This window comes from Chenopodium quinoa, unplaced genomic scaffold, assembly GCF_001683475.1.
Source record: "Chenopodium quinoa cultivar QQ74 unplaced genomic scaffold, ASM168347v1, whole genome shotgun sequence".
Lineage (NCBI taxonomy): Eukaryota > Viridiplantae > Streptophyta > Magnoliopsida > Caryophyllales > Amaranthaceae > Chenopodium > Chenopodium quinoa.
In genome coordinates, this window is record NW_018743616.1 from 3,597,426 (window position 1) to 3,612,156 (window position 14,731).

The window sequence follows — 14,731 nt, forward strand, 5'->3', positions numbered from 1 at the left end:
ATTTCTCTAAACTAACACAAAAACACGCGAATCGAGCATTATTCTCTAAAAACACGACATAAACGACTACAAAGGAGTATAGAAATATAAAGAAAACATAGCCTAAAGGTGCCATAAATGGCACGGATCACTAATATGTGTTATGTCTTATTGACATTATCTCCTATTTGTCCTACTGTTCTCAATGATCATTTAAGTAAAGAACAATTCCAGTCCCTTGACATTTTGTTAAATTATTCATTTAGGAGTCCCTTTTTTACAGGTATTGACCTTGCATACATTGAGTCCCCCTATTTTTTTTTTTTTAATGTTGACTCCAAATGATGAAGGGACTCCATTGAATTACATTACTCACAAGGGCTTTGCTCCAACAATCCCCTTCAAGGGGTTGTTGTTGAGGTAACCTTGTGTTGAGATGGTGTATTAAAAAAAAAACATGCACTCTTCTGATGGTTTTCCAGCAACAACTTTATAAAAAAATTTCATTCCATTTCATTCAAAATGTGGCTTAAAGAACAACCTACCTTGTTGATACTAAGATACATTTGATTGCCTGTAATGTAAGAAGCATCCTAATAAACAAAATACACCTAATCACCTAGGCTTTTCACTTGATACAATAAAAAAAACAAAATAGAGAGATCAAAGAAACAATTACTACTAAGTGGTTATGTGTGGCAGTCAATGTTGTTGTTCTGATAACACTTGGAATTAGCTTTAGTCTGCATCCACCTCCATGTCTTCCTCTACATCATGATTGCCTTGAGTTGCTGGCCTAAACATAGTGTTTAGGTAATCAACAGCCCCCAACACAACTGCATTGTGTACCTTAACCTGATCTGGCAGAGTGCCAAGATTTTCCAGCTTCTTTTTGTTCATATGTGGAATTTTGTACTTGTTCCCTCCTTGGTCCCTTAGAATTTTAATCATGCATCTTTGCAATGTAACTCATATGTACTTGTTCACTTCTGGCTTGAATGTGTCATATGACTCATTGACCTTTGCAACAAGCTCATCTAGGTTTTTAGGGAAAGATTGAAATTGTAAAGATTGAATTGACCTAAACAAACCTAAATCCAACACATTCAAATCAGGGGACTGAGGGGGTTGAAATACAAACTGAATATTGAACCCATTTTTTGTTGTTGCTGCTATGAACTCCTCATCTCTTGGTATTTGATGAGGCCTTACATTGTCCCATTAGACCACCACATTTTTGGGTAAACAATCTGGACACTTAGAAATAATTGCTGGTATGACCTTGTTTAGCAACATATCTCTGGTCACTTCTCTATTGACATTTTGTAATGCCTTTGTTACCATTGTGCCTGTTGTCTTGTTCTTGCTTGACTTCTTAGCTCTCTCTTTGTATGTGAATGGAAATGCTCCATACTTTCCATCATGTAGAAGTACCCCATTTGTGTCATACAGTGGCTTGTCAATGACTGCCATGAACATAGCCTTAAGCGTGAATTTCTTTACTATTGTGCCATGTATGGGTCTTCTTCACTTGGTAGAAGATAAAATATTCTCTTATCAGGGTTCAGGTAGAACCATTTCTCATCTATGTTTATTTGTTGATGCATGTCAGCAAATGTGGGGTCCTCATTGTTTGTAACTGGGTGTATATGTAACAGAACCCATTTCAATCTTGCCACTTTGTTATTTGAGCTCAATGCAGGCTTGTTACTTACTATGTGTGTCCTAATCCTTCCCTTTTTATTCAAGTTGTGTAGTGCCACATGTGAAATCTTTAATGCAGCAGCATAACTTCTCTTGGTCTGCCTTAGATGTAAGGGGACTGACTGAAGGAATTCATCTGTGAATACCCTTGGATTTGGATCAGTTCTGCCTATATTCTTGGTCCTGACATCAATCAAATTCCCATTTTCCACCTGTTTTGTTATGTCAGTGAATATTATTGTGATTGTGGACTTGTGAACCTTGAATTGCACTGCCAATTGATTCTTGTAACCCCTTGGCAAATTCCCATCTTGCATTTTAATTAACATTGCATCAACAATCTCCCTTTTTTGATGCATTGTTAGCTGTTTTCTGTTGATCACTTCACTGCCTACTTGAGTAGTGTTATGCATGTCTTCATTGTTGTTGTTGTTGCTGCTCTTGTTGCTGTTGTTGTTGCTGTTGTTGTTATTGTTGTTGTTGTTGTTGTTGTTGCTATTGTTGTTGTTGTTGTTGTTGTTGTTGTTGTTGTTGTTGTTGTGTTTCAGTTTCTCCATCTTCTTCTTCTTGTTGTCTGTTTTTGTTTTCAAACTTATATTCCTCAATGTCTTCATCTTGCCTTTCTTCTTCCTCATCAAAATACAGTTCAGCTATTTCATCCTCTGTGTGATGAAGGTTTTTGAGGAGATGAAGCTGCCCTATGTTGTTTTTGTGTAGATAGTCAGAAGCAATGCTATGAATGATGATGAAGCTGGTAGTTTAGCACTAATTGTAGTTAGGGGGTAATTTTTTGTCTAAACATGGACTAATTGGGGTACTTAGTGCTAACCTTTTGTGTTTGACAAAACAATTTCAAAATTTAAATATTCTCATGGTTGTAAGGTTGAAACATTTATTGCTTTTGTGAAAATGGGGGCTGATATTTATAGCCCTCATAAATGGTGAATGTGAAACTTAAATGAATGTTGAAAAATTGAATGCTTGCCTTTTTTTTAAAAAAAATTTCAGTTGGAGGGAAATGAAATTTCCTCTAAATTTCAACCCATTTGAATTTGGGTGGCTGGGGCTTGGGCAAATTTAGGTAAAAAATGTAGAAGGAAAACTTTTCCCTCTTTCTTTTCCAGAATTCCCCACCAAAATACAAGGGGGGGGGGGTCCTACTTTCTCTCTCCAATCCCTTTAATTAACTTAACACTTACCCTTGTAATCTATGCTCTCATGTTTTGTCTAGGTAACTGAAATGTGCTTCAAAGTTGCACTTAATAATAAACGAAGGTAGCATACTAATTTGGTGCCCGTGTGATACTCGGGTTGTTTATTTAATTTTAAATTTTTTTTATCAATGTATCAAGTTTTTAAAATGTATCATTGATACAAAATTAGTAAGGAATTGATGTGGTTTTATAACAATTCTTGACCCGTACCCTCAAATGACTCAACCCGAAATAATCTATAACCCGTCTTTGACAGGTTTACATACAATAATAAAATCATATTAGATTGTGAAGTATTTTATTTCAATCAATTAGAGTATACTATAAATGAATGTTGCACGTTTTGAATTATTTCCTTCACTCCAAAAAAAAATTATGATATAAAAGTAACTCTATATGATAAAGTATTTAATTATTGTCTACGTAGCGCGACTTTAGTGAAAAGTTGAAACGTTAAGTGTCACTGACTTGCGGTTTGACTAAACTTACTATTTATTTTGTACTTGTGAAATATTGTTATTTTTATAGGAAATAAAACTTTTATCCTATAAATCTATCCAAATTTTATTGAAAATAAAACTCTAAACTAACTCTTTTTTTATCTAATATATCCAAATAAATCTTACGTGTCATACTACTATTTAAGTGTTGCCTACATGGCGCAACACTTGGCGAAAAGTTGAAACACCAAGTGTCGATGTCTCGTGATCTGGCTAAAAGTTTAGCTTTATATATTAACTAGTTTTGTGCCCATGCGATGCTCGGGTTGTTTATGGAATTTTAAGATAAAATTATATTATAATTCAATTTAATTGATTGAAAATAGAATTCTAAATTAACTTTTTTTTTTTTACAAAGTCTATCTATATTTATCCAACGTGGTACGACTCTTGGTGAAAAGTTAAAATGCTATACGATGTTGTCTTGTGGCCTAATTATAAGTTTATTATTTGGTATTTTATCGTAAATAAAACTATAAACTAACCATCTTATTCTAAATTCTATCCTAATTTGATTGAAAAAACAATTTTTAACTAACTTTTTTATCTTATGAATCTATTTAAATCTATCCAAGGTGGCGCGACACTTGGCGAAAAGTTAGAATGCCAAGTGTCACTATTTCGTGACTTGGCTAAAAGTTTAGTTTTATATATTAGTTATATGATTAGATGAAGCTCGTGCGATGCACGACTTGTTTGAATTTTTTCAAATATATATATATATATATATATGTGTGTGTGTGTGCGCGCGCGTGCTAAAATTTGTTATATATTTAGATAAAACTTCTGGTATCAAAAGATAATATTTTATATTTAATTAATTTAAATTGGAAAATCTCATTCGCCAAAATCTCGTATTTAATTGGTTACCACTAAAATTTATTATTCTATGTGACGTGTTGAAAAAATTAAAACCTACGTGGCTCTCTAAGAACTCGGGAACAAAATCTTTTATATATATATGCTGAAAACATATATAAAAACAAGGCTTATGCTGAAAACAACAAATCTCAACCATTTATTATTAGCCAAAATATCAGACGGTTCAAAATCCCCAACCTTACATATAATCATTTTAATCGTTTTAAAGGTCACTATATACTAAATAAAGGTAATTTTTTCTAAGTTGACGACATTTAGATAGAGTCACTATATATAAAAATAACTTAACTATATCAATTTTTAGTTTTTGACGATAATTACATAGAGGTCACTATATATAAAAATAAGATAATTATTTCAAGTTATATTAATTTTGGCGATATTTACTCATATATAGGTCAACATATATAAAAATAAGGTAAAAATTTCAATTTTGACGACGCTTGCATTGCACAGAGGTCACTATATATAAAAATGAGGTTACTTTATCTATTTTGACACATTTACATAAAGGTCACTATATATAAAAATAAGGTAACTATCTACATGAAGGTCACTATATACAAAAATAAGGTATTTATATCAATTTTGACGACATTTACATTAAGGTCATTATGTACAAAAATAGGGAAATTATATCAATTTTGACCATATTCTCATAGAAGTCACTATTATACAAAAGTAGGGTAACTATAAAGGTCACTATACAAAAACAAGATTCCTATATCAATTTTGATGGTAACCTCCAACCAAAGTCAAGCAACACCCAATCTACGAGCCACTTGAACTCCATACCTTGCTGCCGCGGCTTCTGCATCCTCCAAGATAACTATTCTGCTTCCTCTGCCTTCTCATCACAAGCAACAACACCAAGGCCCACATATTTGCTGCCCAAAATGCGCATCCACATTTACCTTTGTGACACCCATAGTAGGTCGAATCCATGCTACAACCATAGAGAAATCGGCTTACAAACACCTTAGTATAGAGGCTATAATCAGCAACAAGCTTAGTAAAACCCGCAGTTGTTTGGACAGCGTTGTTCAGCAAGTTCTCGTGTTTTGCCATGTTCCTGCAGTACAATTTAGAAATTTTGAAATTACAGTAATAGGCTTCTAGCACACAAAAGAAATAAAACTATCTACTCATATTATTGCACGAAATCAAAAGCAATAAAGCGATTTCTCCAGTTTCAACAGCAACTATTTTTGTATTTTTATTCCACAATCATCAAAATCAGCAAATATCGAATAGAATATAGCAAATTAATTTGGCACTCATTTTTACACATTTTTTTTCACATGCAATTGCATACCAGATTCATCCAAACAAACACAATGCCACATATATCACAAATCAACCAATTTGATTACAAACTGAGAAACAATCAAATTAGATCTAACAAAAAAAAAAACGTATTTTCAATCAAATAATAAAGACATTACCACTGTTGCCGATTTTCAATTTGACTAACCTCTACACCACCATTGTTATACCTCCATTGGAAAAGCAATTTCAATCACACTTACCACCATTTTTTCTTCACTTTCAACCCCCCTTAAAAAATTTATACTTAATTCATCAACAATCCACACCATTTTTCCAATTAATTGCACAGACTCATAGTTCTAACACCTCTAATTTTGTAATCAACACAATATATTCTAGGTTTATTTTTTTTTAATTTAATCGAAATCACAATCGTATCAATTTGATTTCCCCCAAAAATCGTAGAATATAGCAAATTAAACACAAATCATAAATGAAAAAATCACTTTTTTGAAGCTAACATCGAAATCGATGAAGATTGAACCAAATCTCTATGTATTTTGACGAATTTTAGCATTGATTTTGAGTTGGGAAGGAGAGAGAAGGAGGGAGATGGAGGAGAGAGAAAATAGAGTATAAAAATAAAGGAGAGATAATGGATTGTCATAATTCAGGAAATAAAAACACTTAAATGCACCAGATCTAATCTAATCCGTTGGATGAAATTTCAATGGTCAAGATTACCTGTTTTTGGTTTTCAGCTTTAGACTTGTTTTCACTTGATCTATTCCCTATATATATATATATATATATATATATATATATATATAGGATTAGGATCACGTAAAAACAAGTCTTACGGTGAAAACATGAAAACAATTAATCCCAGCCGTAGATTATAATCTAGCGGATGATATTTAATGTATATATATCCTAATTTTCTCTCTCCTCCCGCGAAAACACTTTATCTTTCCTTGTTATTTTCTTCCTCCTCTTCCTTCTCTCTTCACTTTCTCTCTCCTAATTTCTCGACATTAGCGAACTCCTTCAGCAACACCGCTTCAATTACCATCAGCGAACTCCTTCAGCAACACCGCTTCAATTACTTTGATTTTTAGCAATTTCTCAGCTCTACGATCTATTATCAGGTGAGTTCTTTGTGGTAATTTCGCTATTTTTGCACGATTTGAGGTTATTAGGTTTCTGAAATTTTGTTTGCTGGAATTTCATGAGTACTTTTTTGTAGATTCAACCGAAAATTTAATGTCTATTATGTTTTTCGTGTATGATTTTTGTTTAATTTTGTAATTTTGCAAGTTTTTTTATTTATTTTTTCGATTTGATTTGATTTTTTGAATATCAACTTAAGTTTCGTTTTAGTAGAAGTATTTTTTAAATGTATTTTGTTTAATTTTTCTTAATTTAAGTAAACTAGGTTTTTATGTGTATTTTTGCTCGAAATTCTGCTTTTGTTGTTGTTCTTCATCTTCTTAGTAACACGATTTTTGTTGAGCATAATTTTGTTTTTGTTGATTTCGAGTTTAGCTGATTTTTGTGGATTTTGATTTCGAATTAATGCCTGTTAGGAATGCGAATAGCTAAAATGCGAATTGTGTGTGTGTGTTTGTGTTTGGAGTAGTTAATTTGAATTTTGAGTAATTTGAAGTGTTTTTAGTGGATTTGTGAGTGAATTCGGGAGAGTTTGGAGTAGTTAATTCGAATTTTGAGTAATTTGAAGTGTTTTTAGTGGATTTGTGAGTGAATTCGGGAGAGTTTGGAGTAGTTAATTCGAATTTTGAGTAATTTGAAATGTTTTTTAGTGGATTTGTGAGTGAATTAGTGAGAGTTTGGAGTAGTTAATTCGAATTTTGAGTAATTTGAAGTGTTTTTAGTGGATTTGTGAGTGAATTAGTGAGAGTTTGGAGACATAAATTAGCTACACTGGTTCCTGCTTCCACTTGGTGTCCAACTCGATTTGTATTTTCCCGTGTTCCGTTTGGTGTAGGCAACAGGAATGGTCATCAATCTCTTGCTAATGATGATCTGGAATTGAGACCTGACCAACATGGTGACATGTTTGGAGATGGACTAACTGCCTTGGTTGCATTGGTGTTCCTTGATGCTGTTGTGTTTCTCTCTTACAACCTGTCTTTTCTTATTTGTGATTTGAAGTGGTTTCAGCTGCATCAAATGTCATTAGGTTCCTACATGAATTATTTGCCTTTTGCACTTAGATAAATTTTCTGGTGTTTGTGATATTGATGCAAAGACTCTTTCCACATCAACCGTAGAAAGAAAGAAAGAAAGAAAGAAAGAACATAAAGTATGAAGAATGCTTCCTGGTTTAAGATACTGACTTTGATTCTATATGTCCGATTTTTGGTGTTGAGCAGATTGCTTAAGCGACTAACCCAGGAGCTACAGACATCTGGGGTGGATTTGTGATAGATTGCTTCTGATCATGCTAAATCGACATCTACATGACTTTCTTGACTGTTGAAAAGTGTACTTCTAGTCTGACATATGTGCATGGTTAATTTGACTCTGTACTGGATTTTGCTTCAAAATTTCTGAATTAGGCCTGTTTTGAACTTGAATCAAGGTAGCCAGAATTCGAGGATTTGGATACCTTAGTTTGATCTGATTTTCACTGCCCTGACCTGACCTGAATTGATTTTTTTATTCGTAAACAAATTGGTTGTCAAAAGACATAAATATGAATATGACCTGAACTTGTTCTAAACCAAACCAAAATAAACTGAATCTTTTTGGAGGGGTGTTGGACTATGTTATTTTTGAAGTTTTGTTTTAAAAAAAGGTCACTATGCCATAAAAAGAGGCAACTACTTTGGTTTCTTTTGTTTATCTTTTCGTATGTCTTGTTACAGGGTGCAACAAGGATTTTCATTCGATTTGGATTAGATTTTATTCCTATGGTGAGAACTAGAGGTGGTGCTACTTTTAAAAAAAGGAGAGGCCTTCGTAGCTCAACAGGAGGAGTTAAATTGAAAGATACAGGAGGTATGATGAATGTTTGATTTTTGGATTATTAACCTTAATATACTAGTTGCTCTATTATGATAGTCTCCTAATACTATAGAATGTAGGTCCCTATATTAATATAAAAGTTACTATATTATTAGTTCCCTATGTAACTGAAAAAGGTCACTATATCAATGACAATGATTATTATTTTTAAGTTATTAGTTTGCTATATTATAATTGTTTGCTAGATGAAAATGAAGATAATTGTATATATAACTATATGCTTGCGTGTTTTTAGCATGTATCAATCTCGATCATGAAGATGAAGAGCATATTGATGGTGGAAGCAAAATGATCGATGATGATACTAACAGAGATAAAGATGCTTGTATTGAAAAAGGATTGAAAAAGAAAGCTATCACTAAGAAAAAGAAACCTTCTAACATTGAGAATGCTATACCTTTGTCAACTGAGATGGAAGGAAAGAAGGGGAATGAGTCTTCTTCTTCACATGCTATTGTTTTGCCAGCTAAGAAGAGAAAGTTGGATGAAAATGAAGGTCTTAAAGTGAAGAAAGTGAAGGCAAATAAGGATAAGAACATTGTGATTCATAGGCAAGAATCTGCAATCATAGATAGTGATGTACATATGTAAGTGAATATTTGTTTCTTTTTTTTTGAAGTTTTGTTTAAAAAAAAGGTCACTATGCTATAAAAAGAGGCTACTATTTTGGTTTCTTTTGTTTATCTTTTCGTATGTCTTGTTACAGGGTGCAACGAGGATTTAAAACACGTTGCAGGCCATTTCATTTAGTAGAGATGATTAAAACTTTTTCAGATGATCAAATCAAGGCTGTTAAAGAAATTGGCTTTGGAGGTTTGTTATCTTTGAAGGTGAAACGAACTGCAACTGATATGCTATCATGGTTGGTAGATTGTTTTGATCATGGTAGCTGCATGTTTACTATTGATGGTAAAAAAGATTTTGTTGTGACTGAATTTGATGTGTATGATGTTTTTTGCCTTCCTTGCAAAACATCTAAGAAAGTTGAAGAAATTTCTCGTTGTGCTAATGTCATCAACCCTGATTATGATTTAAAGGTTAAATGGAGGTCTCATTTTGGTCTTATGGGTGAGAATGATCAGATTCCTTTGGGTTTTTTGGAATCTAAGATCCCTTTACTAGTAGATGGCGGGGAAGAATTCAGACAGCTTTTTATCATGCATGCTTTTTCAAGTTTTTTAGCACCTACGTCCAACAGAACTGTGGATTTGAGAATTGTAAAATGTTTGGTTGATGTTAATCAAATAAGAATTTATAATTGGTCAAAATATGTCTTAGATAGACTTTGTGAAGCCGTGAAGAGCTACAAAGAAGGAAATATAGAATGGTTTTGTGGTTGTGTTTTGATGTTAGAGATTATCTATTTTCATCGATTGAGGTTTAGGAATGTTGTGTTAAATTCTACAATACCTTTAATTCAACATTGGACTGATGTGGATATAAGAGATAGAATTAGAAATGAAAAGTTGTCCAAGGGTTTTGGGTGTGGAATTCTTGAGTTTGATACATATCCAGTGAGTGAGAAGTTGCAATTTGAGGATGGAAAAGTTGTTTGTAATCAATTCAAGGAAGCTCCTGTGAATCAAACTTCTGGAAAAGAATCTGTTGTTTATGAAGGTGTCCGTAGCAATGTTAAGGGTGTTATTCAGTTTGAGCTACCTGCCAGTTCAATGTCTAATGAGGAAATCCGTTCAATTACTATTGATGTAAGTATTTTACCCTTTAATTCTGTCTGTCTGTTTGGTTTTTTCTTTTTTTTTTTTTTTTTTTTTTTTTTTTTTTGTCACAAATTATTTTATTAAATCTAAGTGCTACATTTTTTTTTCACAGGAAGTTTATGAGAAGTTTTTGCTCATGAAAAGAGATTTAGAAGTGGTATCTAACTTCTACATGAATGAGTTGAAAGTGTTATTTCAGACTCGTAAATCTAATGATGCTTCAACTTCGACACCTCCAATGTCCCAAACTGATTTATTCTTTATGAATCCTCGTGTTCATGAAATTTTTGATGAGATTGTGTCTCTTGTAAATTGGGTAAGCAAAGTGCCTAATGGTTTGGATGATGATGATATTGATGATAATGGTGCACCTGCAAAAGAGATTAATGTTGTAGTTGGTGAGGTTCCAAGGATAGGTTTTGAGCATGTTTTGAGTAATGGAAAATCTAAATGCTCCCTTGCTATGGATGTTAGTCTCTTTGGTGATAAAGTTACATATGTAACTGAATATATGAAGTCAAGTAATAAGGATATGAAGGTTTTGGATGCAGTTGTCCAGGAACTTGTTGACTACTGCATTAGTGATTATCATGGTTTCGATCTCAAGTAAGTCATGTCATTGTTCTTTTTGTTATTTATTTTCAAATTTTAATAATAAGTGACTATGTTAATATACATGTGTCTTTTTATTTCCTTGTACAGTGAGGTGTTGGTATCTTTTGGCAAACCATTTGAGATTACAAGGAATGAATTCCTTTCATTAGGTGCACCGGCTATTGCTATATCTTCTGTTATTATTGATTGTTGGGCTATGTTGCTTAATGAAAACCAGAAGAGTAGTGCACATGGACCTCAAAAACTATATTTTGGTGTTTCTCAAAGTGTAAGTATCTTTCGGCTATTTAGTTACTACATCATTATAATGGTAGTTGTTCATTATAAAAAATTCATAAATTAATTTCACTATGTATTGAAAACAGTCACTATGATTCATAAATTAATTTCACTATGCAATGAAAACAGTCACTATGTAATGCAAGTAATTACATTTAAGAAAAATAACTCTACCTTCTAATTTTTTTAATATTTATTAATGTTTGTTCTTTTTTAGGCTTTTTTACTGAAAGTTGCAAACACAGATAGTAACACACAAGACATTGACAAGCTATTTGACATTTGGTCAAGATGGTTGTTCATTCCTTGCAATGATTTTGATATTGCAAATGTTACTATCTGTGCACTACTCTTGATGTTCATTCCTTGCAATGATTTTGATATTGCAATGATTTTGATAAAACATGCTCAAAACCTATCCTTGGAACCTCACCAACTACAACATTAATCTCTTTTGCAGGTGCACCATTATCATCAATATCATCATCATCCAAACCATTAGGCACTTTGCTTACCCAATTTACAAGAGACACAATCTCATCAACAATTTCATGAACACGAGGATTCATAAAGAATAAATCAGTTTGGGACATTGGAGGTGTCGAAGTTGAAGCATCATTAGATTTACGAGTCTGAAATAACACTTTCAACTCATTCATGTAGAAGTTAGATACCACTTCTAAATCTCTTTTCATGAGCAAAAACTTCTCATAAACTTCCTGTGAAAAAAAAATGTAGCACTTAGATTTAATAAAATAATTTGTGACAAAAAAAAAAAAAAAAAAAAAAAAAAAAAAAAAGAAAAAACCAAACAGACAGACAGAATTAAAGGGTAAAATACTTACATCAATAGCAATTGAACGGATTTCCTCATTAGACATTGAACTGGCAGGTAGCTCAAACTGAATAACACCCTTAACATTGCTACGGACACCTTCATAAACAACAGATTCTTTTCCAGAAGTTTGATTCACAGGAGCTTCCTTGAATTGATTACAAACAACTTGTCCATCCTCAAATTGCAACTTCTCACTCACTGGATATGTATCAAACTCAAGAATTCCACACCCAAAACCCTTGGACAACTTTTCATTTCTAATTCTATCTCTTATATCCACATCAGTCCAATGTTGAATTAAAGGTATTGTAGAATTTAACACAACATTCCTAAACCTCAATCGATGAAAATAGATAATCTCTAACATCAAAACACAACCACAAAACCATTCTATATTTCCTTCTTTGTAGCTCTTCACGGCTTCACAAAGTCTATCTAAGACATATTTTGACCAATTATAAATTCTTATTTGATTAACATCAACCAAACATTTTACAATTCTCAAATCCACAGTTCTGTTGGACGTAGGTGCTAAAAAGCTTGAAAAAGCATGCATGATAAAAAGCTGTCTGAATTCTTCCCCGCCATCTACTAGTAAAGGGATCTTAGATTCCAAAAAACCCAAAGGAATCTGATCATTCTCACCCATAAGACCAAAATGAGACCTCCATTTAACCTTTAAATCATAATCAGGGTTGATGACATTAGCACAACGAGAAATTTCTTCAACTTTCTTAGATGTTTTGCAAGGAAGGCAAAAAACATCATACACATCAAATTCAGTCACAACAAAATCTTTTTTACCATCAATAGTAAACATGCAGCTACCATGATCAAAACAATCTACCAACCATGATAGCATATCAGTTGCAGTTCGTTTCACCTTCAAAGATAACAAACCTCCAAAGCCAATTTCTTTAACAGCCTTGATTTGATCATCTGAAAAAGTTTTAATCATCTCTACTAAATGAAATGGCCTGCAACGTGTTTTAAATCCTCGTTGCACCCTGTAACAAGACATACGAAAAGATAAACAAAAGAAACCAAAATAGTAGCCTCTTTTTATAGCATAGTGACCTTTTTTTTAAACAAAACTTCAAAAAAAAGAAACAAATATTCACTTACATATGTACATCACTATCTATGATTGCAGATTCTTGCCTATGAATCACAATGTTCTTATCCTTATTTGCCTTCACTTTCTTCACTTTAAGACCTTCATTTTCATCCAACTTTCTCTTCTTAGCTGGCAAAACAATAGCATGTGAAGAAGAAGACTCATTCCCCTTCTTTCCTTCCATCACAGTTGACAAAGGTATAGCATTCTCAATGTTAGAAGGTTTCTTTTTCTTAGTGATAGCTTTCTTTTTCAATCCTTTTTCAATACAAGCATCTTTATCTCTGTTAGTATCATCATCGATCATTTTGCTTCCACCATCAATATGCTCTTCATCTTCATGATCGAGATTGATACATGCTAAAAACACGCAAGCATATAGTTATATATACAATTATCTTCATTTTCATCTAGCAAACAATTATAATATAGCAAACTAATAACTTAAAAATAATAATCATTGTCATTGATATAGTGACCTTTTTCAGTTACATAGGGAACTAATAATATAGTAACTTTTATATTAATATAGGGACCTACATTCTATAGTATTAGGAGACTATCATAATAGAGCAACTAGTATATTAAGGTTAATAATCCAAAAATCAAACATTCATCATACCTCCTGTATCTTTCAATTTAACTCCTCCTGTTGAGCTACGAAGGCCTCTCCTTTTTTTAAAAGTAGCACCACCTCTAGTTCTCACCATAGGAATAAAATCTAATCCAAATCGAATGAAAATCCTTGTTGCACCCTGTAACAAGACATACGAAAAGATAAACAAAAGAAACCAAAGTAGTTGCCTCTTTTTATGGCATAGTGACCTTTTTTTAAAACAAAACTTCAAAAATAACATAGTCCAACACCCCTCCAAAAAGATTCAGTTTATTTTGGTTTGGTTTAGAACAAGTTCAGGTCATATTCATATTTATGTCTTTTGACAACCAATTTGTTTACGAATAAAAAAATCAATTCAGGTCAGGTCAGGGCAGTGAAAATCAGATCAAACTAAGGTATCCAAATCCTCGAATTCTGGCTACCTTGATTCAAGTTCAAAACAGGCCTAATTCAGAAATTTTGAAGCAAAATCCAGTACAAAGTCAAATTAACCATGCACATATGTCAGACTAGAAGTACACTTTTCAACAGTCAAGAAAGTCATGTAGATGTCGATTTAGCATGATCAGAAGCAATCTATCACAAATCCACCCCAGATGTCTGTAGCTCCTGGGTTAGTCGCTTAAGCAATCTGCTCAACACCAAAAATCGGACATATAGAATCAAAGTCAGTATCTTAAACCAGGAAGCATTCTTCATACTTTATGTTCTTTCTTTCTTTCTTTCTTTCTTTCTACGGTTGATGTGGAAAGAGTCTTTGCATCAATATCACAAACACCAGAAAATTTATCTAAGTGCAAAAGGCAAATAATTCATGTAGGAACCTAATGACATTTGATGCAGCTGAAACCACTTCAAATCACAAATAAGAAAAGACAGGTTGTAAGAGAGAAACACAACAGCATCAAGGAACACCAATGCAACCAAGGCAGTTAGTCCATCTCCAAAC

General features: G+C 32.8%; 4 protein-coding genes across 9 annotated transcripts in view; 1 reads left to right on the top strand and 3 right to left on the bottom strand.

Moving 5' to 3' along the window:
• Positions 1 to 1,481: 1,481 nt before the first annotated feature.
• On the bottom strand, positions 1,482 to 2,042 carry LOC110682926. The gene has a single exon (XM_021859277.1). It carries the CDS (start codon positions 2,040 to 2,042, stop codon positions 1,482 to 1,484), a length of 561 nt encoding a protein of 186 aa, XP_021714969.1.
• Positions 2,043 to 4,920: 2,878 nt separating this feature from the next.
• On the bottom strand, positions 4,921 to 6,226 carry LOC110683090. 4 transcript variants are annotated; one of them, XR_002503556.1, is made up of 2 exons: positions 5,725 to 6,226; positions 4,921 to 5,351 (listed from the first exon to the last, which is right to left on the bottom strand). XR_002503556.1 is itself a non-coding variant. In XM_021859439.1 (2 exons), the coding sequence occupies exons 1-2, from the start codon at positions 6,213 to 6,215 to the stop codon at positions 5,051 to 5,053; spliced, it is 462 nt and encodes a 153-aa protein (XP_021715131.1). In that variant the 5' UTR covers positions 6,216 to 6,221; the 3' UTR covers positions 4,921 to 5,050. The 4 variants fall into 4 exon arrangements, 2 of the variants coding, with proteins under 2 accessions (XP_021715131.1, XP_021715132.1); XR_002503557.1 differs by having other exon boundaries at positions 5,754 to 6,225; XM_021859439.1 differs by having other exon boundaries at positions 6,055 to 6,221.
• A 4,206-nt stretch (positions 6,227 to 10,432) lies between these two features.
• LOC110683092 lies at positions 10,433 to 11,520 on the top strand. The gene is made up of 2 exons (XM_021859444.1): positions 10,433 to 10,920; positions 11,017 to 11,520. The coding sequence occupies exons 1-2, from the start codon at positions 10,451 to 10,453 to the stop codon at positions 11,270 to 11,272; spliced, it is 726 nt and encodes a 241-aa protein (XP_021715136.1). The 5' UTR covers positions 10,433 to 10,450; the 3' UTR covers positions 11,273 to 11,520.
• A 31-nt stretch (positions 11,521 to 11,551) lies between these two features.
• LOC110683091 overlaps positions 11,552 to 14,731 on the bottom strand; it is a 3,842-nt gene continuing 662 nt past the window's right edge. The window contains exons 1-4 of one of the 3 annotated variants that reach the window (XM_021859443.1): positions 13,786 to 14,731; positions 13,172 to 13,523; positions 12,930 to 13,053; positions 11,552 to 12,722 (exon numbers count right to left, since the gene is read on the bottom strand). The exon at positions 13,786 to 14,731 is cut by the window's right edge and continues 662 nt beyond it. In XM_021859443.1, coding sequence (XP_021715135.1) covers positions 11,568 to 12,722; positions 12,930 to 13,053; positions 13,172 to 13,523; positions 13,786 to 14,020 — 1,866 coding nt within the window. In that variant the 5' untranslated portion in view covers positions 14,021 to 14,731 and the 3' untranslated portion in view covers positions 11,552 to 11,567. Of the gene's footprint in view, positions 13,054 to 13,171; positions 13,524 to 13,785 lie in introns of all 3 variants that reach the window. The other 2 variants (XM_021859442.1, XM_021859441.1) reach the window with 2 other exon arrangements.